Source organism: Oppia nitens, unplaced genomic scaffold (assembly GCF_028296485.1).
Source record: "Oppia nitens isolate AA-2021 unplaced genomic scaffold, nextdenovo-longstitch-racon4-pilon3 scaffold2_pilon_pilon_pilon, whole genome shotgun sequence".
Classification (NCBI taxonomy): Eukaryota; Metazoa; Arthropoda; class Arachnida; order Sarcoptiformes; family Oppiidae; genus Oppia; species Oppia nitens.
The window spans coordinates 7,311,014-7,338,890 of record NW_026533210.1 but is presented as its reverse complement, the minus strand read 5'-3'; the positions used below and the strand labels follow the sequence as shown (position 1 = coordinate 7,338,890).

The 27,877-nt window shown below is 25.2% G+C and overlaps 4 protein-coding genes across 4 annotated transcripts; all 4 read right to left on the bottom strand.

Moving 5' to 3' along the window:
• Positions 1-13,735: 13,735 nt before the first annotated feature.
• LOC128955985 (uncharacterized) lies at positions 13,736-15,332 on the bottom strand. The gene is made up of 5 exons (XM_054301665.1): positions 15,314-15,332; positions 14,937-15,238; positions 14,483-14,866; positions 13,952-14,423; positions 13,736-13,872 (listed from the first exon to the last, which is right to left on the bottom strand). The coding sequence occupies exons 1-5, from the start codon at positions 15,330-15,332 to the stop codon at positions 13,736-13,738; spliced, it is 1,314 nt and encodes a 437-aa protein (XP_054157640.1).
• A 590-nt stretch (positions 15,333-15,922) lies between these two features.
• On the bottom strand, positions 15,923-20,968 carry LOC128955984 (beta-hexosaminidase subunit alpha-like). Its single transcript, XM_054301664.1, has 9 exons — positions 20,917-20,968; positions 19,448-20,795; positions 19,346-19,385; positions 19,155-19,253; positions 19,006-19,066; positions 16,372-17,764; positions 16,277-16,316; positions 16,098-16,196; positions 15,923-16,011 (listed from the first exon to the last, which is right to left on the bottom strand). The coding sequence occupies exons 2-9, from the start codon at positions 20,499-20,501 to the stop codon at positions 15,942-15,944; spliced, it is 2,856 nt and encodes a 951-aa protein (XP_054157639.1). The 5' UTR covers positions 20,502-20,795; positions 20,917-20,968; the 3' UTR covers positions 15,923-15,941.
• A 1,053-nt stretch (positions 20,969-22,021) lies between these two features.
• Positions 22,022-22,471, bottom strand: LOC128955982 (beta-hexosaminidase subunit beta-like). The gene has a single exon (XM_054301662.1). The coding sequence runs from the start codon at positions 22,469-22,471 to the stop codon at positions 22,022-22,024; it is 450 nt and encodes a 149-aa protein (XP_054157637.1).
• Positions 22,472-23,947: 1,476 nt separating this feature from the next.
• LOC128954981 (beta-hexosaminidase subunit alpha-like) lies at positions 23,948-26,067 on the bottom strand. Its single transcript, XM_054300603.1, has 5 exons — positions 25,972-26,067; positions 24,438-25,791; positions 24,298-24,337; positions 24,105-24,203; positions 23,948-24,033 (listed from the first exon to the last, which is right to left on the bottom strand). Exons 1-5 carry the CDS (start codon positions 26,029-26,031, stop codon positions 23,964-23,966), a joined length of 1,623 nt encoding a protein of 540 aa, XP_054156578.1. The 5' UTR covers positions 26,032-26,067; the 3' UTR covers positions 23,948-23,963.
• Between the last annotated feature and the right edge of the window lie 1,810 nt (positions 26,068-27,877).

The following is a 27,877-nucleotide window of genomic DNA, read 5'->3' as shown; positions in this document are numbered from 1 at the left end:
CAGAATCCTTGGTTTTCAGGTTTCATCTGAATTATGAACTCACAGTCATCTACTGATCCAGGCGTCTCCCATACTAGTCGGAGATATCTATCGTCAATTTTTCTTAAGAAAGGTTTTCCGGGTTTATCGATATAACATTTTGAAAACTGAGTAATGGTGTCTGGTGCTGACGGTCTGCCAGGAGACGGTGCTTCTGACTCTACTTTTGAATATACCCCGTCTTTGAAGGTAATGTGGTTCCATAATCTTCTTAACTTGTCAACAAATACAGTTTTTGTTTTTAAACAAGGTATATGTATATCGCATTTTAATTGCTTTAACTGAGTTAGTGATAGATCTTCAATCCCCGCAATTTTAAATGTTTTTTCTTGTACCGCTTTTTCGCCCCTATCTTTCATATCATCGGCGGCAATTGAATTTGTGTTGGGCGTCTCGAGAACCATTGTAGTTTATGTCGTATTAGATAACTGTGAAAGTTCGGTTGCTAGAGAACTTTGTTTGTTAAGCAGCTGGACACCATCAGAAACTTTCTCTGCTTGAACGGCATAATGTTCGCCACTTTCTCGACTTAATATTAGAAGAAACTCTTGGTTTTCCGGGTTTTGGACTATTAAAACTAGCGCATGACGTTGGTTGTTCACTTCGATGTACTGTTCTTCTGCTCGTGTCTCGTCATCTTTGTCTTGATCAATCGGTTGAGAGCTAACATTTTCATCACAACTTTGGATGGTGTTAATTTGTTTATACATAGAATCATTTGATTCTGTGACCCTTTTACGTGATCTAAATCTGGTATATCGAAACCAGTTACCGATTGACTTTTTGTGGCAATTCAGTAGTTTTGTCAAATATTCTAAATCTATCGATGATGGGTAAGCGTTGGATTCGTAGAATTCCTTCAGTATTTTCTTTGAATCTTAGAAAATCGGGTTATTTTATTACATGATTTCTTCAGGCATTGACCACTTTTATTGTCAATATTTGTGGTTAAAGAGATGTTGGCGTATGTAGTTTTATTTTTGTTATTTATGGTTATTTTAGATTGTAGTTGCTTATCTAAAATATTAAGTAGATTTTGTCTTTTCCTCAAAACTTTATCTCCTTCTATTATTGGATGATCTTCTCTCTTTCTTTTTGCCGAGATCTCATACTGTTTGTTCGATACGATGACTGAGTCGTCACTGTCATCATCCTGGTAACCGTCCAATTGGGTTATATTTAAAAAGCTGTAAACGTGTTTTCGTTTTTTATTTACATCAATTGTACTTTTCAAATTGAACAATTGATTTTTGGGATGTATCTGTTAATTAGGTCGTGATGTTGATCTGGTATCTGTTTGGTTTCGAATATCAACTGCAACTATTTGGCGATTGTGTGTTTGTTTCATATGGTCAACCGCCTGCGTCAGATGATCTTCATGTCCTTCCGACTGAATCTGATGATCTTCATGTCCTTCCGACTGAATCTGATGATCTTCATGTCCTTCCGACTGAATCTGATGATCTTCATGTCCTTCCGACAAAATCTGATGATTGCTTCATGTCAATCGGTAACTGAATTTCGATATCTTCTGTATGTTTGATCACGTCCTTCCAGAATCAAATGATTCTATGTATAAACAAATTAACACCATCCAAAGTTGTGATGAAAATGTTAGCTCTCAACCGATTGATCAAGACAAAGATGACGAGACACGAGCAGAAGAACAGTACATCGAAGTGAACAACCAACGTCATGCGCTAGTTTTAATAGTCCAAAACCCGGAAAACCAAGAGTTTCTTCTAATATTAAGTCGAGAAAGTGGCGAACATTATGCCGTTCAAGCAGAGAAAGTTTCTGATGGTGTCCAGCTGCTTAACAAACAAAGTTCTCTAGCAACCGAACTTTCACAGTTATCTAATACGACATAAACTACAATGGTTCTCGAGACGCCCAACACAAATTCAATTGCCGCCGATGATATGAAAGATAGGGGCGAAAAAGCGGTACAAGAAAAAACATTTAAAATTGCGGGGATTGAAGATCTATCACTAACTCAGTTAAAGCAATTAAAATGCGATATACATATACCTTGTTTAAAAACAAAAACTGTATTTGTTGACAAGTTAAGAAGATTATGGAACCACATTACCTTCAAAGACGGGGTATATTCAAAAGTAGAGTCAGAAGCACCGTCTCCTGGCAGACCGTCAGCACCAGACACCATTACTCAGTTTTCAAAATGTTATATCGATAAACCCGGAAAACCTTTCTTAAGAAAAATTGACGATAGATATCTCCGACTAGTATGGGAGACGCCTGGATCAGTAGATGACTGTGAGTTCATAATTCAGATGAAACCTGAAAACCAAGGATTCTGGTCCCGGGCTAATCTTCAGTTTCTGAAAGACTCGTTTTTCAATTTTCCAATAATTGACAGACAAATGAAAATTGAATTTCGCGTAATAGCAGTTAACGAAGGAAATGTGAGCCAACCTAGTGAGTCAACTGGACTCCTCAGTTGTGGTGTTTCAACCAATGATGGTTGGATAGATATTAATTAAGGGGAATCTGTAGACGTGTCGGGTGCAGACAATGCTGGCCGCCCGCAGATTTTCTTGTATTATCTATACTCTTTCATAATGATTATTATTAACTAATTAATTTATTCTAAATTTACGTTTATCTATTTATCTGTAAACATACACACAGACATTATACACATAGACAGAATACATACGTTATTTAACAGTTATTTTGTTGGATACAAGATATTTGTAGATAGCCATAAGCAGAGGGTTTAAGGAAACCCTAGATTATTCAGTACTGACTACCTTGTATGCGAGCTTTCGTGGTGTCCTCATACAAGATACGCAACACTAAGGGACGCCTGAAGTGTCATAAGTCGTGTTAGACCTAATTGGATATTAGGTTGATGTTATTCTTCGATCGGGAGAGGTGACCTGGTCGACGATTTTGGATCGATATCGTAAACCGAAGAATAAGTGTACGACGTCGGATTCATGGATCACATGTGTTATTGTGTTTATATATCTTATATAATGCATAAAATTGTTCTTTATTTTATTTATTGTTTAACTAATTGTTTATGTCTATCAGGGACGATCGACCTGATTGGATGGCGTTTGTAACGGTATTTGTTGCGTAATAACTGTTGTTATTAATTGTAGACATATATGGTAAGGTATGCGATCTTATCCCATATATGTAATCGGACCGACAGCTGAATTGATGCGCACGATTCAGTTGACGGTCGGGTATATATAGATGGAGGAACAGTGAACAGTGGGTTGGTTGTGAAGTTATTTATCATTAAGTAACAATTACCGGTTACAGTTGTTATCCCACATATCTATTATTTTATAATTGTTGTAATGTAATGTGAATTATCTATTGGTGTCAAAATAAAAGATAAACTCGCGAGCAAATTCAGTTTAATTTATTACTTAGCCGAGCGACCAGCGAATGCTGATTGGTTGGACGACCGCCCACAGAGAAACGAGACATACGATTGGCCACTAGACGAGGGAAGCGGGCCATATAAGAAGCCGACGATGTTTGGCCAGAGGAAGGCCGATCCAAGGACACAGTCGACTCTTTTAATATCAATAAAAATTATTGCGCGGAAACACCTAAAACCTACTCAAATCTGACCTAACATACCTGACCTTATATACATAAACTTAATATAATATATCAATCTTTAATACATAAAACTTAGTAATCATAACTGTTAGCGCGAGAATATTATTTTTAATTGTTACCAATTATTTTATATAAAAATGTTAACATAACCTAACCTAATGTATACGTGTTCGCTCCGTTACCTAACCTGGAGTTCGAACCGCAACCTTAACCTAATTTTAATGGTATTACACAACTGTTCACATAACCTAACCTAATGTATTAGTTTTCCCGTTCATTTTATTGTTAACAATTAAAAATAATATTATCGCGCTAACAGTTATGATTACTAAGTTTTATGTATTAAAGATTGATATATTATATTAAGTTTATGTATATAAGGTCAGGTATGTTAGGTCAGATTTGAGTAAGTTTTAGATGTTTCCGCGCAATAATTTTTATCGATATATGTTTATTAGAACCCAAAGAACTGTTTTCTGTTGAAAAAACCAAATTTTAATCAATTTCGGTAAAAGCGGGATTAGCCAAATACTTATATAAATAATAATTAAATAAAAATTAATGTTTCTAATTTGGTAAAATAGTCTGGGGGTAAAATACCAATTTCTCAATCTTAGGGGGAAATATTGGTATAAATGTATTTTATAAGGACACATTGTTAACTGATTTGATCGACTTGCAAAGCATTGGTCAGCAGTTCCGAGAAGTGAAGTTATATTGTTATGTACTTTTTGTATATTTAATCTATACTTTACTTAATAAATAAACAAAACAAAAACAAAAACAAAATATTATACTATGAGTACCATTATTACGGATTATTTCTTTGATTGTGTCGACTGTGATTGTTAACAGACAGACCTCGGCAAGATCTATCATCAGACGGATCTCGGGTTGTGTGTCGACTATGGTCTTAGGGCAGAAAAGTTGGCAACACAACACAATATTTTGTCTTTACCTCCTACCATGTTTTTATAAATTAAATAAAATGTTTACTTTTTTAATTAACTAATAATTTGTATTTAAAAATAAATTACAATAATTTGCTTCGTCAGAAAACAATTTGTTTAACGAAATGGATGTTTGTGGTATCAGCACATGAGCACCAATCGTATCGCTTCATTGTCGTCACCCATATAATAGCCAATCATAGCTGTGTTGACAAAGGTTTTACTGTTGTCAATCTGAGCTAACTATATAAAGCACATACACTACTGTCGCACAAGTAGTACCAAACAATCAGTCCGCACTGGAAATCAATCACTCACTCTTACATCCATTACTTTCCTAACCCAACAACCAGTCATAGAATCACTCAATAAATGAATCATTTCCGTAACACTCGGTGTCCACTCATTACAATCGCTGGCTATCATCGGTAGACACACAGAAAGCTCAATAGTGCTATATTGGTGACACGGTCGTGATAAACACTACCGATCAATACTACAGCGTATACAATACACATGTTACCACCGACAATACTGGCCATCAATATGTTCTTTCATCACAGTCTCAACGCTGAAGACAAAAAGTATCATCGTTTGACTGTTGGCCGTCATTAATGGCACAACGCATCTCTTATTAGTCGTAACTATTGGTCATCGCTAGTCTTACCATTCGTACCATTTTCTATTCTGAGACTCACTGATCTGAGCACCGAAAAAATTTAAAAGTAAATGATAAAATAAGTATGATAAATTTTCGTTATAAACATTTCAAATCTAAAAAATTTAAAAGTAAATGATAAAAAAAGTAGGATAAACTTTTTGTTATAAACATTTCAAGTCTAAAACTATTTAAAGTAAATGATAAAAGAAATAAAATTAACTTTTTATTATAAAATTTTCAAGTCTAAAACTTTTTAAAGTAAATGATAAAATAAGTAGGATAAATTTTTTATTATAAAATTTTCAAATCTAAAAAATTTAAAAGTAAATGATAAAATAAGTAGGATAAATTTTTTATTATAAAATTTTCAAATCTAAAAAATTTAAAAGTAAATGATAAAATAAGTATGATAAATTTTCGTTATAAACATTTCAAATCTAAAAAATTTAAAAGTAAATGATAAAAAAAGTAGGATAAACTTTTTGTTATAAACATTTCAAGTCTAAAACTATTTAAAGTAAATGATAAAAGAAATAAAATTAACTTTTTATTATAAAATTTTCAAGTCTAAAACTTTTTAAAGTAAATGATAAAATAAGTAGGATAAATTTTTTATTATAAAATTTTCAAATCTAAAAAATTTAAAAGTAAATGATAAAATAAGTAGGATAAATTTTTTATTATAAAATTTTCAAATCTAAAAAATTTAAAAGTAAATGATAAAATAAGTAGGATAAACTTTTTGTTATAAAATTTTCAAATCTAAAAAATTTAAAAGTAAATGATAAAAGAAGTAGGATAAACTTTTTATTATAAAATTTTCAAATCTAAAAAATTTAAAAATAAATGATAAAAGAAGTAGGATAAACTTTTTATTATAAAATTTTCAAATCTAAAAAATTTAAAAGTAAATGATAAAAGAAGTAGGATAAACTTTTTATTATAAAATTTTCAAATCTAAAAAATTTAAAAGTAAATGATAAAATAAGTAGGATAAATTTTTTATTATAAAATTTTCAAATCTAAAAAATTTAAAAGTAAATGATAAAATAAGTAGGATAAACTTTTTGTTATAAAATTTTCAAATCTAAAAAATTTAAAAGTAAATGATAAAAGAAGTAGGATAAACTTTTTATTATAAAATTTTCAAATCTAAAAAATTTAAAAGTAAATGATAAAAGAAGTAGGATAAACTTTTTATTATAAAATTTTCAAATCTAAAAAATTTAAAAGTAAATGATAAAAGAAGTAGGATAAACTTTTTGTTATAAAATTTTCAAATCTAAAAAATTTAAAAGTAAATGATAAAATAAGTAGGATAAACTTTTTATTATAAAATTTTCAAATCTAAAAAATTTAAAAGTAAATGATAAAAGAAGTAGGATAAACTTTTTGTTATAAAATTTTCAAATCTAAAAAATTTAAAAGTAAATGATAAAAGAAGTAGGATAAACTTTTTGTTATAAGCATTTCAAATCTAAAAAATTTAAAAGTAAATGATAAAAGAAGTAGGATAAACTTTTTATTATAAAATTTTCAAATCTAAAAAATTTAAAAGTAAATGATAAAAAAGTAGGATAAACTTTTTGTTATAAACATTTCAAGTCTAAAACTATTTAAAGTAAATGATAAAAGAAATAAAATTAATTTTTTATTATAAAATTTTCAAGTCTAAAACTTTTTAAAGTAAATGATAAAAGAAGTAGGATAAACTTTTTATTATAAAATTTTCAAATCTAAAAAATTTAAAAGTAAATGATAAAAGAAGTAGGATAAACTTTTTGTTATAAGCATTTCAAATCTAAAAAATTTAAAAGTAAATGATAAAAGAAGTAGGATAAACTTTTTATTATAAAATTTTCAAATCTAAAAAATTTAAAAGTAAATGATAAAAGAAGTATGATAAATTTTCGTTATAAACATTTCAAATCTAAAAAATTTAAAAGTAAATGATAAAAAAAGTAGGATAAACTTGTTGTTATAAACATTTCAAGTCTAAAACTATTTAAAGTAAATGATAAAAGAAATAAAATTAACTTTTTATTATAAAATTTTCAAGTCTTAAACTTTTTAAAGTAAATGATAAAAGAAGTAGGATAAACTTTTTATTATAAAATTTTCAAATCTAAAAAATTTAAAAGTAAATGATAAAAGAAGTAGGATAAACTTTTTATTATAAAATTTTCAAATCTAAAAAATTTAAAAGTAAATGATAAAAGAAGTAGGATAAACTTTTTGTTATAAGCATTTCAAATCTAAAAAATTTAAAAGTAAATGATAAAAAAAGTAGGATAAACTTTTTGTTATAAACATTTCAAGTCTAAAACTATTTAAAGTAAATGATAAAAGAAATAAAATTAACTTTTTATTATAAAATTTTCAAGTCTAAAACTTTTTAAAGTAAATGATAAAATAAGTAGGATAAATTTTTTATTATAAAATTTTCAAATCTAAAAAATTTAAAAGTAAATGATAAAATAAGTAGGATAAATTTTTTATTATAAAATTTTCAAATCTAAAAAATTTAAAAGTAAATGATAAAATAAGTAGGATAAACTTTTTGTTATAAAATTTTCAAATCTAAAAAATTTAAAAGTAAATGATAAAAGAAGTAGGATAAACTTTTTATTATAAAATTTTCAAATCTAAAAAATTTAAAAATAAATGATAAAAGAAGTAGGATAAACTTTTTATTATAAAATTTTCAAATCTAAAAAATTTAAAAGTAAATGATAAAAGAAGTAGGATAAACTTTTTATTATAAAATTTTCAAATCTAAAAAATTTAAAAGTAAATGATAAAAAAGTAGGATAAACTTTTTGTTATAAACATTTCAAGTCTAAAACTATTTAAAGTAAATGATAAAAGAAATAAAATTAACTTTTTATTATAAAATTTTCAAGTCTAAAACTTTTTAAAGTAAATGATAAAAGAAGTAGGATAAACTTTTTATTATAAAATTTTCAAATCTAAAAAATTTAAAAGTAAATGATAAAAGAAGTAGGATAAACTTTTTGTTATAAGCATTTCAAATCTAAAAAATTTAAAAGTAAATGATAAAAGAAGTAGGATAAACTTTTTATTATAAAATTTTACAATCTAAAAAATTTAAAAGTAAATGATAAAAGAAGTATGATAAATTTTCGTTATAAATATTTCAAATCTAAAAAATTTAAAAGTAAATGATAAAAAAAGTAGGATAAACTTTTTGTTATAAACATTTCAAGTCTAAAACTATTTAAAGTAAATGATAAAAGAAATAAAATTAACTTTTTATTATAAAATTTTCAAGTCTAAAACTTTTTAAAGTAAATGATAAAAGAAGTAGGATAAACTTTTTATTATAAAATTTTCAAATCTAAAAAATTTAAAAGTAAATGATAAAAGAAGTAGGATAAACTTTTTGTTATAAACATTTTAAATCTAAAAAATTTAAAAGTAAATGATAAAAGAAGAAGGATAAACTTTTTGTTATAAAATTTTCAAATCTAAAAAATTTAAAAGTAAATGATAAAAGAAGTAGGATAAACTTTTTATTATAAAATTTTCAAATCTAAAAAATTTAAAAGTAAATGATAAAAGAAGTAGGATAAACTTTTTATTATAAAATTTTCAAATCTAAAAAATTTAAAAGTAAATGATAAAAGAAGTAGGATAAACTTTTTGTTATAAAATTTTCAAATCTAAAAAATTTAAAAGTAAATGATAAAAGAAGTAGGATAAACTTTTTGTTATAAAATTTTCAAATCTAAAAAATTTAAAAGTAAATGATAAAAGAAGAAGGATAAACTTTTTGTTATAAAATTTTCAAATCTAAAAAATTTAAAAGTAAATGATAAAAGAAGTAGGATAAACTTTTTGTTATAAAATTTTCAAATCTAAAAAATTTAAAAGTAAATGATAAAAGAAGTATGATAAATTTTCGTTATAAACATTTCAAATCTAAAAAATTTAAAAGTAAATGATAAAAAAAGTAGGATAAACTTTTTGTTATAAACATTTCAAGTCTAAAACTATTTAAAGTAAATGATAAAAGAAATAAAATTAACTTTTTATTATAAAATTTTCAAGTCTAAAACTTTTTAAAGTAAATGATAAAATAAGTAGGATAAATTTTTTATTATAAAATTTTCAAATCTAAAAAATTTAAAAGTAAATGATAAAATAAGTAGGATAAATTTTTTATTATAAAATTTTCAAATCTAAAAAATTTAAAAGTAAATGATAAAAGAAGTAGGATAAACTTTTTGTTATAAAATTTTCAAATCTAAAAAATTTAAAAGTAAATGATAAAAGAAGAAGGATAAACTTTTTGTTATAAAATTTTCAAATCTAAAAAATTTAAAAGTAAATGATAAAAGAAGTAGGATAAACTTTTTATTATAAAATTTTCAAATCTAAAAAATTTAAAAGTAAATGATAAAAGAAGTAGGATAAACTTTTTGTTATAAACATTTCAAATCTAATAAATTTAAAAGTAAATGATAAAAGAAGTAGGATAAACTTTTTGTTATAAAATTTTCAAATCTAAAAAATTTAAAAGTAAATGATAAAAGAAGTATGATAAATTTTCGTTATAAACATTTCAAATCTAAAAAATTTAAAAGTAAATGATAAAAAAAGTATGATAAACTTTTTGTTATAAACATTTCAAGTCTAAAACTATTTAAAGTAAATGATAAAAGAAATAAAATTAACTTTTTATTATAAAATTTTCAAGTCTAAAACTTTTTAAAGTAAATGATAAAATAAGTAGGATAAATTTTTTATTATAAAATTTTCAAATCTAAAAAATTTAAAAGTAAATGATAAAAGAAGTAGGATAAACTTTTTATTATAAAATTTTCAAATCTAAAAAATTTAAAAGTAAATGATAAAAGAAGTAGGATAAACTTTTTATTATAAAATTTTCAAATCTAAAAAATTTAAAAGTAAATGATAAAAGAAGTATGATAAATTTTCGTTATAAACATTTCAAATCTAAAAAATTTAAAAGTAAATGATAAAAAAAGTAGGATAAATTTTTTGTTATAAACATTTCAAGTCTAAAACTATTTAAAGTAAATGATAAAAGAAATAAAATTAACTTTTTATTATAAAATTTTCAAGTCTAAAACTTTTTAAAGTAAATGATAAAATAAGTAGGATAAATTTTTTATTATAAAATTTTCAAATCTAAAAAATTTAAAAGTAAATGATAAAATAAGTAGGATAAACTTTTTGTTATAAAATTTTCAAATCTAAAAAATTTAAAAGTAAATGATAAAAGAAGTAGGATAAACTTTTCGTTATAAACATTTCAAATCTAAAAAATTTAAAAGTAAATGATAAAAAAAGTAGGATAAACTTTTTGTTATAAACATTTCAAGTCTAAAACTATTTAAAGTAAATGATAAAAGAAATAAAATTAACTTTTTATTATAAAATTTTCAAGTCTAAAACTTTTTAAAGTAAATGATAAAATAAGTAGGATAAATTTTTTATTATAAAATTTTCAAATCTAAAAAATTTAAAAGTAAATGATAAAAGAAGTAGGATAAACTTTTTATTATAAAATTTTCAAATCTAAAAAATTTAAAAGTAAATGATAAAAGAAGTAGGATAAACTTTTTATTATAAAATTTTCAAATCTAAAAAATTTAAAAGTAAATGATAAAAGAAGTATGATAAACTTTTTATTATAAAATTTTCAAATCTAAAAAATTTAAAAGTAAATGATAAAAGAAGTAGGATAAACTTTTTGTTATAAAATTTTCAAATCTAAAAAATTTAAAAGTAAATGATAAAAGAAGTAGGATAAACTTTTTATTATAAAATTTTCAAATCTAAAAAATTTAAAAGTAAATGATAAAAGAAGTAGGATAAACTTTTTGTTATAAAATTTTCAAATCTAAAAAATTTAAAAGTAAATGATAAAAGAAGTAGGATAAACTTTTTGTTATAAAATTTTCAAATCTAAAAAATTTAAAAGTAAATGATAAAAGAAGTAGGATAAACTTTTTGTTATAAAATTTTCAAATCTAAAAAATTTAAAAGTAAATGATAAAAGAAGTAGGATAAACTTTTTGTTATAAAATTTTCAAATCTAAAAAATTTAAAAGTAAATGATAAAAGAAGTAGGATAAACTTTTTGTTATAAAATTTTCAAATCTAAAAAATTTAAAAGTAAATGATAAAAGAAGTAGGATAAACTTTTTGTTATAAAATTTTCAAATCTAAAAAATTTAAAAGTAAATGATAAAAGAAGTAGGATAAACTTTTTGTTATAAAATTTTCAAATCTAAAAAATTTAAAAGTAAATGATAAAAGAAGTAGGATAAACTTTTTGTTATAAAATTTTCAAATCTAAAAAATTTAAAAGTAAATGATAAAAGAAGTAGGATAAACTTTTTGTTATAAAATTTTCAAATCTAAAAAATTTAAAAGTAAATGATAAAAGAAGTAGGATAAACTTTTTGTTATAAAATTTTCAAATCTAAAAAATTTAAAAGTAAATGATAAAAGAAGTAGGATAAACTTTTTGTTATAAAATTTTCAAATCTAAAAAATTTAAAAGTAAATGATAAAAGAAGTAGGATAAACTTTTTGTTATAAAATTTTCAAATCTAAAAAATTTAAAAGTAAATGATAAAAGAAGTAGGATAAACTTTTTGTTATAAAATTTTCAAATCTAAAAAATTTAAAAGTAAATGATAAAAGAAGTAGGATAAACTTTTTGTTATAAAATTTTCAAATCTAAAAAATTTAAAAGTAAATGATAAAAGAAGTAGGATAAACTTTTTGTTATAAAATTTTCAAATCTAAAAAATTTAAAAGTAAATGATAAAAGAAGTAGGATAAACTTTTTGTTATAAAATTTTCAAATCTAAAAAATTTAAAAGTAAATGATAAAAGAAGTAGGATAAACTTTTTGTTATAAAATTTTCAAATCTAAAAAATTTAAAAGTAAATGATAAAAGAAGTAGGATAAACTTTTTGTTATAAAATTTTCAAATCTAAAAAATTTAAAAGTAAATGATAAAAGAAGTAGGATAAACTTTTTGTTATAAAATTTTCAAATCTAAAAAATTTAAAAGTAAATGATAAAAGAAGTAGGATAAACTTTTTGTTATAAAATTTTCAAATCTAAAAAATTTAAAAGTAAATGATAAAAGAAGTAGGATAAACTTTTTGTTATAAAATTTTCAAATCTAAAAAATTTAAAAGTAAATGATAAAAGAAGTAGGATAAACTTTTTGTTATAAAATTTTCAAATCTAAAAAATTTAAAAGTAAATGATAAAAGAAGTAGGATAAACTTTTTGTTATAAAATTTTCAAATCTAAAAAATTTAAAAGTAAATGATAAAAGAAGTAGGATAAACTTTTTGTTATAAAATTTTCAAATCTAAAAAATTTAAAAGTAAATGATAAAAGAAGTAGGATAAACTTTTTGTTATAAAATTTTCAAATCTAAAAAATTTAAAAGTAAATGATAAAAGAAGTAGGATAAACTTTTTGTTATAAAATTTTCAAATCTAAAAAATTTAAAAGTAAATGATAAAAGAAGTAGGATAAACTTTTTGTTATAAAATTTTCAAATCTAAAAAATTTAAAAGTAAATGATAAAAGAAGTAGGATAAACTTTTTGTTATAAAATTTTCAAATCTAAAAAATTTAAAAGTAAATGATAAAAGAAGTAGGATAAACTTTTTGTTATAAAATTTTCAAATCTAAAAAATTTAAAAGTAAATGATAAAAGAAGTAGGATAAACTTTTTATTATAATATTGTGTTCAAATTACCGATATTTTGCAACAGTTGATAGACATTACCCGAGCGACAGACGGCGGCTGTAATGTTGTTGTTGTAGTACTCGTTTGCTATCAATTTGTGGTCACTTTTACAACAGACAAACCACTTATAAGTCCAAACTCTCTCAAAACTATCGCTAATACCAATCGATAGTTGTTTTTGTATTTCAAAAACCGATTGAATGCATTGATTAAACTGTTTGGATATCACCTGATATTTAATTAGGTCTTAAATGTCGATTTACGACAAGATTTCCATCAGTATGTAGTCGTTTGTTACACGACTACACTTCAGCTCATCGGTTGGCTGTGTATTGAGGAGTCGGGTATCACTCTTTGCACTGACTAATTGACATTTACTGTCCATATTTTGCTACTGATCTTTACTTATAGTATCGAAAACGTTATAATAATTATTAATAAAATCTAAAATCTACATTTATTATATACAATATGTATAAAATTAGATTTTATTTCAAAATGTTTATAATTTAAAACTTTAATACAGAAAATATTAAGCAATAGCTATATTAGAATTTATGTTTAAGGCATTAGAAAATTATATATCAACTGTTAAATACAATAAACCAATAAATACTTTAATAAATTAGGATTTATAATACATTTAATTCAAAACAATAATACAATATATAAACGACAAGATATTATTTAATGGATAATAATTTAAATTATTTGATATGTATGGTTGAACCGGTTGTCGAGTCGATTGTATTAATGGTACCTAAAGTGGTAAATGAAGGCATTTTAGAGATATCTCCCGATCGTATTGAAGCATTCAATGTCTTGTTTGAATTATCCGATTTTCCTAATTGTTTTAAATAAATTTATATTAAAATATCAATTATCAATATTATTAAATACAATGTTTTTGATTTGTGTCATACTTTTGATCACATAATACACACTAAAGACACACAACGCAGAAATAATAAGTATTATTATAAAAATTAATACAACAAATATCGGAAGTCCATAACTATTGTCAAAAATAGACGATTCGCTCATCGATTCCGTCGATTCTAAAGATTGTGTACTATTTGTTGTCGGGTTTGTCGTGTTGTTAGATGTAATCACTTCAGGAATTTTTGTAATTGTTGTCTCAGTTTCGGCGGTAATTGTAGTCAATGTCTGTGTAATTGGTGTTTCGGTTTCAGTTATTGTTGTCATTTCAGTAGTGGATGTAGTTTCAGATTCAGTCATTTCAGATGTTGTTTGTATTGTCGACGGAGTGGTTGTCATTGATGTCGATGAAGTGGTTGTTATTGTTGTCGACGGAGTTTCAGTGGTTGTAATAGTAGTAGTAGTAATGTCTGATTTATGACAATCAACCAAATATTGGATATTATTTTCATCGCACTGTGTTGTAGTGGATAACAAATAATTTAATTAATTAATAATAATAATTATAGGCTAACCTCCTGTTCAGTCATATTGGTTTTAGTGACACAATATTTAGGTCCGTACGGGTCATCAAATATAACCAAAAATTTTTGGAAGTGATATATTGAAAGAATTACATCCAAATGTAATCTTGGATTTAGTTTTGCAATAAAAATGGGAATTTGATAATATGATGGATCGACTTCAATAAACTCATTTGAATAGGTATTCCACGAGTATATCTTTGCCTGTCTATTGTAACCGTTTCCAGAATCGGTAGACATTATCATTATAGGCATCAGTTTTTCCAGAGAACTGAAAGCCACAGTCGGTGTAAAATCGGAACCTTTCCATTGGTTTCTTAATTCACTGAAATCATTGCTTCCCAATTGATTTATTACAATATACTCCAAGTCTTTCTATTTGTTTTGTATAATAAATTTATTTATAATAATAAAATAATAATAATCTATACTATAAATGGATTACTTTATAAAATGCTCTCCAAATTCCTTTATTTCCGAAATCAAATAAAAAATTTACATCAAATTTGTGCTTAAAGTCATTGATATGATAATGTTGTCCAATGAATGCATTGCCATTAATCCTATCATAATATATAGGCCACGAATAGTTTCCAATAACCACTTCTCTAAACTCATCCGTTGGTCTCCTGAAGGTATCATCCAATGCAAAGTCAAATGAGTTATAATTATTAATGTATTTCTCGCAGAAGTCATCGTTATTGTGGTCGTCATTGAACACAACTTTTATCAAACCTATTATAATAACTATTGAAATTGAATGAAAAATATTAAAATCAATATTAATTAATATAATTAAACATTAAATTATGAAATGTATACCTAAAAAGTTGAAATACATTTTATTTTGATCTCAACAAAATTCAAATTTATAATAATAAAACAAATAATTGATTACTTTTAAAAACTATTTGATTTATAATATAAACTACAGTATTATTGAAACATTGTTTATTTGATGCGTTATAAATAATCAATTTTAATAAAATATAAATAATTATACTATAAGATTTATATAAATATTGAATAAATAATAAATTATATCGTAATTGTTGGCATGAATTTAGAATAATAAAAATTAATTTAATTTAAATCTAATATAATTTTAGAAACCGTTAAAACAATTATTACATAGTATTTACACAATATTTATATAATACTGAAATAATACAATAATTAATTAATTGATCTATAAATAGGTTATAAAATAGTTAAACTGTTCTTTATATTGTTGTTTCGCTATTAAATCTATAACTATTTTTTGTAGATAATTATTCTTTAGTTAAATTTATTTAATTATTAATTAACTTTTTTAATTAATTAATTAATAAAATGTTTTTAACGACAAGTGATGGATTAAAACAATTATAATTTATTATTCATTTAGTTTTAATACAAATTCAATTGCAGACAAAATAAATATATTGTTAGTGTTTGTTATCTTCAATCATCAGAGAAAGTGATCGCAATGACAGTGTCCGACACCGTTGGACGGCTCTACACGAAGACCACGAGTTTGCCTAACAAATCAATATAATTAGAGAGAGAGAGAGAGAGAGAGAGCAATCATAATGGCATTCATCTTATATCTGAAGATAAGACTCACATAAGACAGTGTTGTCTATTGAATCGTCTGTTGGCTGTAAACGCGTTCTTCATTTCCCGCGAACTCCATAGCCGTTCGGCGACTGCCAGTCCACGGGGCCTATCGGGTGATATAGAAAATGTTAGTCTATGGTTAGTCTAAAATAATTATAATAATAATAATAATATGACAGTACATACCACGTGCGACCAATCAAGTTGGATCCGTCTACCCATTCACCTGCAAAAATACCAACAAATTAGAGCTAATATCACGAGATAAAGACAATTCAAACCCCAAATGGTTGCCTCCCCTCCGATAATCAAATTATTTTGTTGTTCAGTACCCTTGAAACTGAACGGTTCGCACGTATAATACTTGTGCCAATCGGTTCCGTATGAGATCCTATTCAAGTACCAACACGAAGACAGTATAACCTGATAACCAGCTTTGGTAACATTGAAGAGCTCGCTCTGCCAGTTGTCGTACTTCCACACATGTATGACAGTGTCGGGCAATAGTTTTGCTTTATTGTCGAATATCTCCTGCCAGACAATGGATGATCTGTTGAATGATCTGATGATATCAATCACTTTTTTGATGTAATGTTCCTCTAGTTTGGCAAACTCTATATCCGACTTCTTACTGATGGCAGCAGTCTTTTTAATAATACTTTTGGCTCTCATATAATCAATGATATTAGGATTAGATCGCCAACAGTTATAATCCACTTCATCGCCGCCTATATGTATGTATTGGTCGGGAAAGATGTCAAGAATTTCTTTGAATAGTTTTTCAATGAAATCATATGTTGATTGTTTGCTTGGATCTAATGGTCCATAATTACCATTTGGTTTACCATTTGTATAGCATTGTGTCATTAACTCTGGGTATGCCTTACCCCAGGCCATAGTATGGCCCGGAGTATCCAATTCTATCAAAACTCTTATTCCTCTCTCTTTTGCATAATTAATGACACGATTGATATCTTCAATGGTATAGATGTGTGTCTTTGAATTATAGGCCCCTTTGAGACTTAATTTAGGATAGACTTGACTGACGTACGGAATTGACTGGTCATCAGTCATATGCCAGTGAAAGACATTCAATTTATTATAAGCCATAGCATCTAGACTTTGCTCTAATCGTTGGACAGATATATAGTGTCGAGCAGTGTCTATAAGTAGTCCTCTATATTTGAAACGAGGAAAGTCGTTAATCGATGTATAGTTAACAATAAACTGATTGTATCCGACATTTTCAATCAATTGAGACATTGTTTCCAATGCCCGTATGGCACCCCAAACACTCTCCGAGTAGATAAGTGTCATCCTATCATTGATATCTATTGAATAGTTTTCAATCATATCGATGTCCGGTTCAGTTTCGCACTCCTGACTGACCAAAATCGTAATGTTTGTCAAAATGCCCTTAAAATTGATATTTTTTGTCAAATTATTTGCCGATTTTTCATCGAAAAATTTTTCTGTTCCGTTCGGGTCGACCAGTGAACAGTCGTCTATGAAAAACAATTTCTTATATCTGGCAATAGCTTTGTCTAATAGATCACAGTCACCAATAATTGTCGATACAAAGTGAAAGTTGTTTGGATCTATTATGAAGAATGTTTCGTTTATGATCATCGACTGCGGGAACGGCCATATGTTGTCACCCACTGAAAAATTTTGCTGAAAATATATGACAAAATATATATTTAGTAAAATAGATAAGTATAGCTATTAAAATAAATATTTTTTTAAATAATAATAATTGTCCCAACATTTTGATGTACAACTTTAGCTGATCTACTTTTAAGACCCAATCCATAGTCACAAATAATTGAAGACAAATATATTGATATAACAAATATTATTAATAATTTATTCATAGTTTTTAGAATTTAAAAAAACAAAAAATTCAATGAAAATTTTTATCTGAAATTTTGTTGAAATCAATTTTTTAGATAACATTAAAAATTAAGTTATTTAAGATTTAATTAAAAAAATCATTAGGTATTATATTTTTTCATATTTTTTTTCTAACCACCCGTATCTCTAATTTATTATATAATAATTATATTATAATTTTTAAACCAACATATAATTGACAATAAAAATATATTAGTAAACTGCATAAATCAGTATTAGTGACTGATTTTATCACATCAACAAAAAATTGTGTTTTCAAAAACTTTTATTTTTATATTAAATATATATTGTGGATACCCGGGTGGCTAATAATAGCAGTTTACATAACAATAACATTAAGTGAACAAAAAAAATTAATTATTTATTAAAAATTACTTAAATAATTAATACTAATCTAATTTAGATGTGTTTACTTTACAAATCGTAACAAAATTGTATTTTTTAAAAACAATAGTTTGAACAATAAAATAATGTAAAATTTATAATTAGTTTTAATTTAAGCAATTCAATAATTATAATAATAAATCACACATTTTTTTAGTAATAATAATTTATAACAAAACGTGATATTTTCATATAAACTAAGAGTTAAATAATTTTATACTTAAAACAAATAGTTATTGATTATGTCAATATAAAAAAAGTTCAAATATTTATAAAATAAAATAAATAATTTATTTTATTCACTTAAAAGACAGATACTAATATAAAAACTATAAATATATAACATAACAAACCATCTTAACTTTCACTACATCCTAATATTACTCCACCCCATCATCACTTCCTAACCTCAAAGCCATATAATATCCAATTAGATTTATTAGATTTTTAAAATTTAATTTTTTTTATAATAGTATATAGATTTTTAAACTATAGATATTTAGTTTTCAAAAAAAAAATTAATTAATTCAAATAAATTTATAACATAATATACTTTTATGTATAGTTATGAATATAAAAAACCAAATATATCACTATTGATAATAATATTATTGGGCGTAATCGCAGCGACAAAATCCAGGACCGGTTGTGGCGTCTACTCTTATACCACGTATTTGCCTAAAAATTAAAACATATTTTTTTATTTTGTTTGTAGTTTTTATATACAGGAAATGATATGTTAAATGATAGGATAAGTTATACAAACATTAAACAATTTTGTCGATTATATCTAAAATCAGTTGATTTAGAGTATTGTATTTTTTTTGAACTCCAAAGCCTTTCGGCAACACTGCTAGATCTGGGCCTAAGTTTTCACAAATAAATACCAATTTTTTTAAATACATTAAATAAATAATAAATTAACCATATTTTCTAACTATAAAAATCCATACATACCATGCAATTGGTATAAAACTGGCTGAATCTAAATATTCACCTATTATAAGAAAACATATTCATTAAGTTTATTATAAATATAAATAAACTAATAGTAATTACTCCAAAATACGACTTCTCCTCCAATAACTAGACTTTTTTGATGATCTGTTCCTTCAAACTCTTGCGGATCAGCTAAATGATAATTTTTCCATTGGTTTCCATAGTCGATAACATTAAGATACCATGGTGATGACAGGATGACAGTGTAGCCCTGTTTGGTGATGTCTGCCATTACTTTTTGCCATTTGACGTGATGGTCGTCTTCGTTATACCAAAGATGAACAATTGCATCGGTAGCCAAATGGACGCCATTGTCTAAGACATCATTCCATACAATATAACTGTTGTTCAATGTCTTTGCTATATTGAATAGTCTGTTGAGATAATACTCTTGAAGTTTTGTATAATCATTTCCATAATCTTTTGCTTTCATGAAGGCTTTGATGTCTGGATTAGATCGCCAACAGTCATAATCCACTTCATCGGCGTCTAAATGCAAGTACTTATCGGGAAATAGACCGACAACTTCAGTAAAAAATTTAACAAGAAAATTGTATGTCGAATCCTTGGACGGATCTATTGGTCCAAAGCGACCATTTGGATCACTACCGTCATAGCAAGTAGTCAGCAAACCTGACTGTCCTCTACCCCACGATAAGGTATGTCCCGGAGTGTCAAACTCAACCAATACTCTTATACCTCTTTGGGTGGCATATTTGACGACAGTCCGTATGTCATCGGGTGTATAGACAAGATTTTTCGGATCGTAGGCTCCTTTACTACTTAATTTAGGAAATGATTGACTAACATATGGAAAGGACTGGTCGTCGACAATATGCCAGTGAAAAACATTTAGTTTATTATAAGCCATTGCATCCAAATTTTTAAGTAAATTTTGAACTGATATAAAATGTCTGGAAGTGTCTAACGCAAGACCTCTGTGTTTAAAACGCGGATAGTCTTGAATTTCGGTGATATTAACAATAAACTGATTTTGTCCCACATTTACAATCAGTTGCGACAATGTTTCCAACGCTCGTATGGCTCCCCAGATATTGGGAGCTGTTATGACATTATTATGTGAACCTATTGTTAACTTATACGATTCATCCATTTCAATATGAGGAATGGTATCACATTTTTGAGTTACTTTAATAATAATCTCTGTTATGTCTCCCCTATAACCGGGAAGTGTTGCCAAATTTATTTTGCTATCAAATAATGTTTTATTACCTGATATACCAACTCGTAGACAATCTTCAATAAATATCAATTGTTTATATCTATCAATTGCCGGTTGCAATAAACCGCAATTGCCAGTAGTTTGCGCATTAAAGTTAACATTTTTATCAATTGTAAAAAATGATTTTTCAATTACTATGTTTTGTGGATACGGCCAAATGTTTGCCTGAAATTATATGGATTAATTAATTATTTATTTAATTATTATTATATGATTTGTAGTTTAAAATATTTTAATTTATCAATAATGTTATTAAATTTATTTTTTTAAATAAATATTTACTTACATTTTGGCAAACATAGACTTGTATAAACAAAGTCAACCGTATAAACTTAAATATAAAATGTGTCATTTTAATTAATTAAGTGATAGAAAAAGTTTATAATTAGTTTGATTTCTAAAACACTATTAAATTGACTACAAAATGTGCAAAAATCAGCTAAATATAAGGTATACCGTATATTATATACTCTTAGTGTATATACAGTACTTTCAGTAAATTGGGTACCAAAAAAATAATAGCTAAATAAGCAATTAGCAATTGAAGTACATTTTAATCCATAATGATAAACATTAAAATGTTAAAATACTATTTGAATATAAATTAAATATCTTATTATAATAGAAAATAATATCTAATCTATTCTGACTAATTTTATTACAATAATTTAAACATTAATATTGATATTTTTTTCGCATAATCATGTATCAGTTTTTTTTGTTTGTTAGAAACTTTGCTATATTGTGAAATATTTTATTATTACTAATCATATTAAACTTGACAAACATTATTAACAATTTTTTTTTAAATTTTCATTTTTATTATTAATAATGTTTCAAAGTTGTTAATAATAATAACTTAAATAATAATATTATTATTAATTAAATAATTATAATGTTATACATTCTGCAATGTTGTCGATCATATCGTGGAGAAGCGGTCATAGGATTATTCAATAGCCTAGAACTCCACAATCTCTTAGCTATGGCTATACCTCGAGGCCTATAATCAAATGTTAAAAAAACATTCATTAATTATATAATACATTGAAGTTTATAATAAAATTATTTCAAACATACTATTGATATAACATTTGTAAAAAATTCACCTAAATATTTATTTATAAATTTGATGTTTTGTTTAATTAGTTTGTAAAATTAGTTTAATTTTATTATAAACTTTATCGCACAGTTACTTACTCCACAAGCAGGTCTCCCCTCCAATAACTAAACTTTTTTTTTGTTTATCAGTACCGGCAAAATCGTACGGATCATTGGCATATAAATGGTGCCAATGGTTCTCATAGACAATAATATTGAAATACCAACGAGAGGATAGTATTACTTTACTAGTTATAGCAGACATATATGTTGGCCATTGGATCCGTTAATCATTCGACAATGGTGTCCGGGTCTACATTGAATCCATTGTCAAACACTTCTTGCCAAACAATAGGAATCTTATTAAGACTTTTAGCAATATCTATAACCCGTTTAATGTAATATTCTTCAAGTTTATTGAATTGATTTGTTATATCCATAAATGCCAATATCTGTGGATTAGTGGTCCAACATCTGCTGTGGACATCATCGCCGCCCAAATGCAAGTACTTATTGAAAAATCTATGACTAACTTCTCGTAGTAATTGCTCCAAGAATTTGTACGACGAGTTCTTTGACGGACCTACCGGACCGAATGTGTCAGTAGTTTGGTTACCATTGAAACATTGGGACAACAATTCCGGCTGACTTTTACCCCAGGATAAGGTATGTCCCGGAGTGTCAAACTCGGGTAATACTCTTATTGTTCTTTCATTGGTGTATTCAATAATATTTTGCATTTCATTAATAGTATAAATATGTGTTTAATTATTGATGGCTCCCTTAAGTGACAAATTAGGAAATGTTTTGCTTTCATAAGGGAATGACTGATCGTCAACAATATGTCAGTCAAAATACATTTAGTTTATTGTAATCCATGGCATCCAAAAAGTTTTTGATCACTTCGACTGAAATAAAATGTCGGTATGTGTTCAACATTAAGCCTCTGTGTTTGAATCGGGGATAGTCTTTAACTTGTATTACATTAACAATGAATTAATTGAAACCTATATTTATTATCAATTGCGACAATATTTTCAAAGCATATATATCTACCCAAACATTAGCGGCTTTTACAACACTGTTTTGTCGACTAATATCTAATTCGTAAAATTCATTCATTTCTAAATGCGATTGAGTTTCGCAGTCTTGTAGTACACGAAGTGTGATGTTCTCGATATTCCCGACCAAACCGAGAATTTCCGACAAATTTTGTTTGCTTTTAAACAATGTTTTATTATTGCCTTTACTGCTAACCCGAGAGCAGTCCTCAATAAACATGAGTGCATTGTATCGATCGATGACTTTCTGTAACAAAACACAATCGCCTTTTGTTTGAGTTATGAATTTAACATTTTTTGGATCTATTGTTAGATAAGATTTTTCTATACATATTGACTGTGGATATGGCCATACATTTGCTATATTATTGTTATTATTGCAAATGCACTGCTAAATCAAACGTAGATAAATAAAATAAAATATTAAGTTAATTAAAATTATGAAAATTTAATATTATTGATGATTTTTAATTTAAATAAATATTAATTACTTAACACTAATGATTTACTTTGTTAGTTATTTCAATAGTAGATATATATAAAATAAAAAAAAATATAGTCAATAATTTCATTGTTTATTGTGTTTATGTAAATATGAAAATAATTAATTAATTAATTTTTTAAAAATATTTTGAATAGCCTCAAGAAATATTTGATCATATGTCTAAAAAATTCAAATATTTCATAATAATTAATTACAATATTTTTATTTTAATTAAATATTGTGGAAATTTTTCTTTAATTTAATTCAATGTTTTAAACTATATATTTATGATAAATATTAATATACTGTATATTATACAGTGTATAATATAATACACAATACAATATCATGTTTCTATAATTTTTTTAAAAATAACATGATATTAAAATAATTAATTAAACTGTGATGTAAAAGTTTAGATTTTAGACTATTAATTTATATTATTGTTAATTTATCAAAATTTATTTTTTTATATCAAATCTTATTGCTGTTTGACTTATAGAAAATATCATAAACTCTATAATAAAATATTGATAATTTGTATGATTAAAAGTTTTTGTTTTCTCATTATCAATAATGAATTTATAAAAATTGTTAAAAAAATTTAAATATTGTATTATATATGCTTAATAATTAATTTTTATTTATACAAAATAATTAAATTATTGATAATAATTGTTTAATAATTTAAACGGCATAATCGCATTGACAAAATCCGGAACCATTAGCTGGTTGCACACGTAGACCTCTTTGTTGCCTATTTTTGACGATAATAATAGTATTGATAATTACAATATATTTATAAAAAAATAATTGCAAAATAATTACATCAAACAGTGTTGTCGATTAAATCGTGGACTAACTTCAAGCATACCCTTCTTATCTTTAGAACTCCATAACCTTTCGGCCACAGCTATAGCCCGGGGCCTATAAAATGATTCAAATTTTAATATTTAATATAATTTGTATTTTTTTAAATAAATTATAATTTTTTGCTTTTTAATTAATTAAAACTCTATACCAAGTTCTGCTAATAACATTAGTACCATCAACCCATTCACCTAAAGTTTTCAATTATAAATTTTTAATTAATAATTTAATTTACTTAATAATAATAATAATGAAAATAATAATATGAATAAAAAAATGTAATAAACTTACCCCACATACAGGCCTCTCCCCCTATGACTAACTTATTTTGTTGTTCACTGCCACCAAAATTTTGTGGATCACAAGCGTAATAGTTTGGCCAATCGGTACCATAGGATATGTAGTTTAGGTACCAACACGCAGATACTATAGACTGGTATCCAGCTTTGGTAACATTGAACAACTCCTTTTGCCAACTGTCCCCTTTCCATACGTGTACTACAGTGTCTTCTTTTATTTTGACGCCATTATCAAACACCTCCTGCCATACGATATAGCTTTTGTTGAGACCTTTGACAATATCCAACACATTTTGTATATAATATTCTTCAAGTTTAGCAAAATTATTGGTTATATTTCTCGACTTCATAAATGCCAGAATATCGGGATTAGATGCCCAACACGTGAAGTCCACTTCATCGCCGCCTAAATGCAAGTATTGATCCGGAAATCTGGTGATAACTTCTTTGAACAACTTTTCGATGAATTCATAGTTTGCTGATTGGGACGGATCTATTGGACCAAAACTATCCATCGGTCTACCTTTATTATAGCACCGGGCGAGTAGACCAGGTTGACCCTTACCCCACGACTGGGTGTGTCCCGGACTGTCAAACTCGACCAACACTCTAATACCTCTTTCCTTTGCATAGTCAACAATATTTTGGATTTCCTCTTTAGTATAGATATGTGTTTTGGCATTGAATGCTCCCTTAAGACTCAATTCGGGAAATACTTCGCTAACATAAGGAAAGGATTGATCGTCGACTATATGCCAATGAAATACATTAAACTTATTGTAAGCCATGGCATCCAAATTCTGTTGGATTTCTCTAATGGGAACGTAATGTCGAGAGGTGTCTAACATTACACCTCTGAAAGCAAATCTCGGATAATCAGTAATAGCCGTTACATTGACAATAAACTGATGTTTACCAACATTTCTGATCAATTGAGATAATGTTTCCAAAGCACGTATTGCTCCCCAATTTGTTTCGGCAAATATTTTTGTAATTTGTTGGTTAAACTCAATTGAATACATTTCGCTCATATGAAGATACGGTTCCGATTCGCACGGTTGGTGTACTTCTAGTGTCACATTTGTCAGTTTACCTACATTTTTGTTGACATCCAATTTGATGACACCATCGAAAATAGTGTCCACAACAACATCCGAATTGACAAGTGAACAGTCTTCAAGAAAATACAATTTCCGATATCTTTGTATCGCTTTTTCCAAGAGATCACATTTGCCACTGGCCTTCAAGATAATGTTGAACTCATTGGGATCAACTGTCAGATAGTCTTCATCTAACTTGACATGTTGAGGGTATGGCCACAAATTAATATCGTTTCCATTTAGATCCTAAAAAAATTAATTTATTATAAATTAAAAAAATTTATTAAATAAAAATAAATGTTTTTTTCATTCATAGCAACAACGAAAATATTTTAAAAATTTACTTTATAATAATATTAATTAATTTAACTAGTATAATATAAATAATAATTAATTAAAAATTATTATTTCTTAAAAATAATTTACATTTTGTTGACCATATACTTGAAACCAGAAAACTATAAAAATACTTAATAAAAGTTTCATTGTGTGTATTATTGTTTAATAATCAAAGTAAATAAAGTGAATAAAAACAAATTCATAAAAAAATGTTTTCATAAATGATATTAATATTATCTATACATTAAAAATTAAATAATAATATTATTGAACTATTAATCAACCATATTTATCGTTTATATTTGCAAACTGTTGACATTTGAACTAATTATTATTTATTTAAAGATAATATAAATTTATATGATATAAATTAGCGCAATAATTAAATGAAAATTAAGCCATACATAATTATATATTGATATATATTTATATAGAGTATAATCATAATATCACATCATAAGTACAAGTATTATCATTGTAATTGTTTTTTTTGTTCAATAAAAATAAATAATAGATTTGTATAGCTAAAATTGTTTTGTTTTTAAATGTACATGTATCTCTAATAAAAGTTTTATTATAAAACACATTTATACCATATGCACAAGTTGAAAAATTTATAAATATATATTATATAAATTTTATATTATTGTTTAATATTTCAATTAATTATTATTATTATTTAAATTATAGCCAAATAAACTCAAACACAAATTAATAGTTATAAACTGTAGATTATTTTCTTAAAAGGTATAAATAATTAAATTTATTATTAAGTTTTAATTTTGTTATTTATGGTGAATGTTTTATTATTTGTAATTTTTTAAATATCTATTTAATCTATTTAATCTATTTACTTATCATTTTTTATTATTCAAAGTTTAGTTAATCAATAACCATAAAATAAATATTATTTTTAGATTTTAAATATTGAGTAGTAGAATAATATTATATTTAAAAAAATTAATTAATGATATACTGTATATAGTATATTGTTTTTAATGAATTTCATTTAAATATCATATACGATATTTATATAAATATTTAGATATTTTACTACAATTATTTATGATTAAAATTTTTAAATATTTAAATTACTTTTTAAAAAATTTTATAACAATTTTTTATTTTGTTTATAGTATATTTCCAAACGCTTTATTACACTTAAGTTTTATTCTCAGATATATTAAAGTATTTTTATGTTTTTTATCCTTTTTATTGATTGAACCGATTTTGACATTAATTGTCTTTAATGTCATCTTTTTCTTTGATATATTAGTGTTTGAGTTGTGAAGCTCTGGACAGGTGTTCATAGGGATAGACATTAGCATTGATTTTATGTTTTCCCATAAATATTTTAAACACAAAGTATACAAAAATAAATCTAATTTAAAAAGAGTTTTCAGCACTCAATTTACTAAATTTAATTTATTTGACATTTGTTTTTAAATTAACATTTTGTTTTAAAATTATACAAACAATACTATATAATAACGTTAATTTACTTAAAATTTAAAAATTCACTATTATTTTATAATAATATCAATTATTTTCTAAAATTAGCATTTAGTTTGTTTAAAACATTTGACATTTATTTTATTTTCGAGATTCTTATAAAATATTTTTCATATTAAAAAATAATTACCCTTTATTTTATGCTACTTAAGCCACTTTATATATGTATAATATAAAATTATGTATACAGACAGTAGTATAGTTTATTTATAGTAAGTACAGTACAGTAGTATACTATATATTAATACCAGTAAGTATGTAAATTGCTTGTAATGCTTCAAAAAATTTAATTATTTTGAATTACAAATCAAATATTACATATTTTATAACATTTTTTTTTAATACTGAAAACACTTTCAAATATATTTTTTCAAATTTATTCAAAAAGATTGCATTAGTATTATTATTATTATTATTAATCTGCAAAAACCACTTCATTTTACTGAGAAATAAATTATAGTTATTATAAACTATGATAATT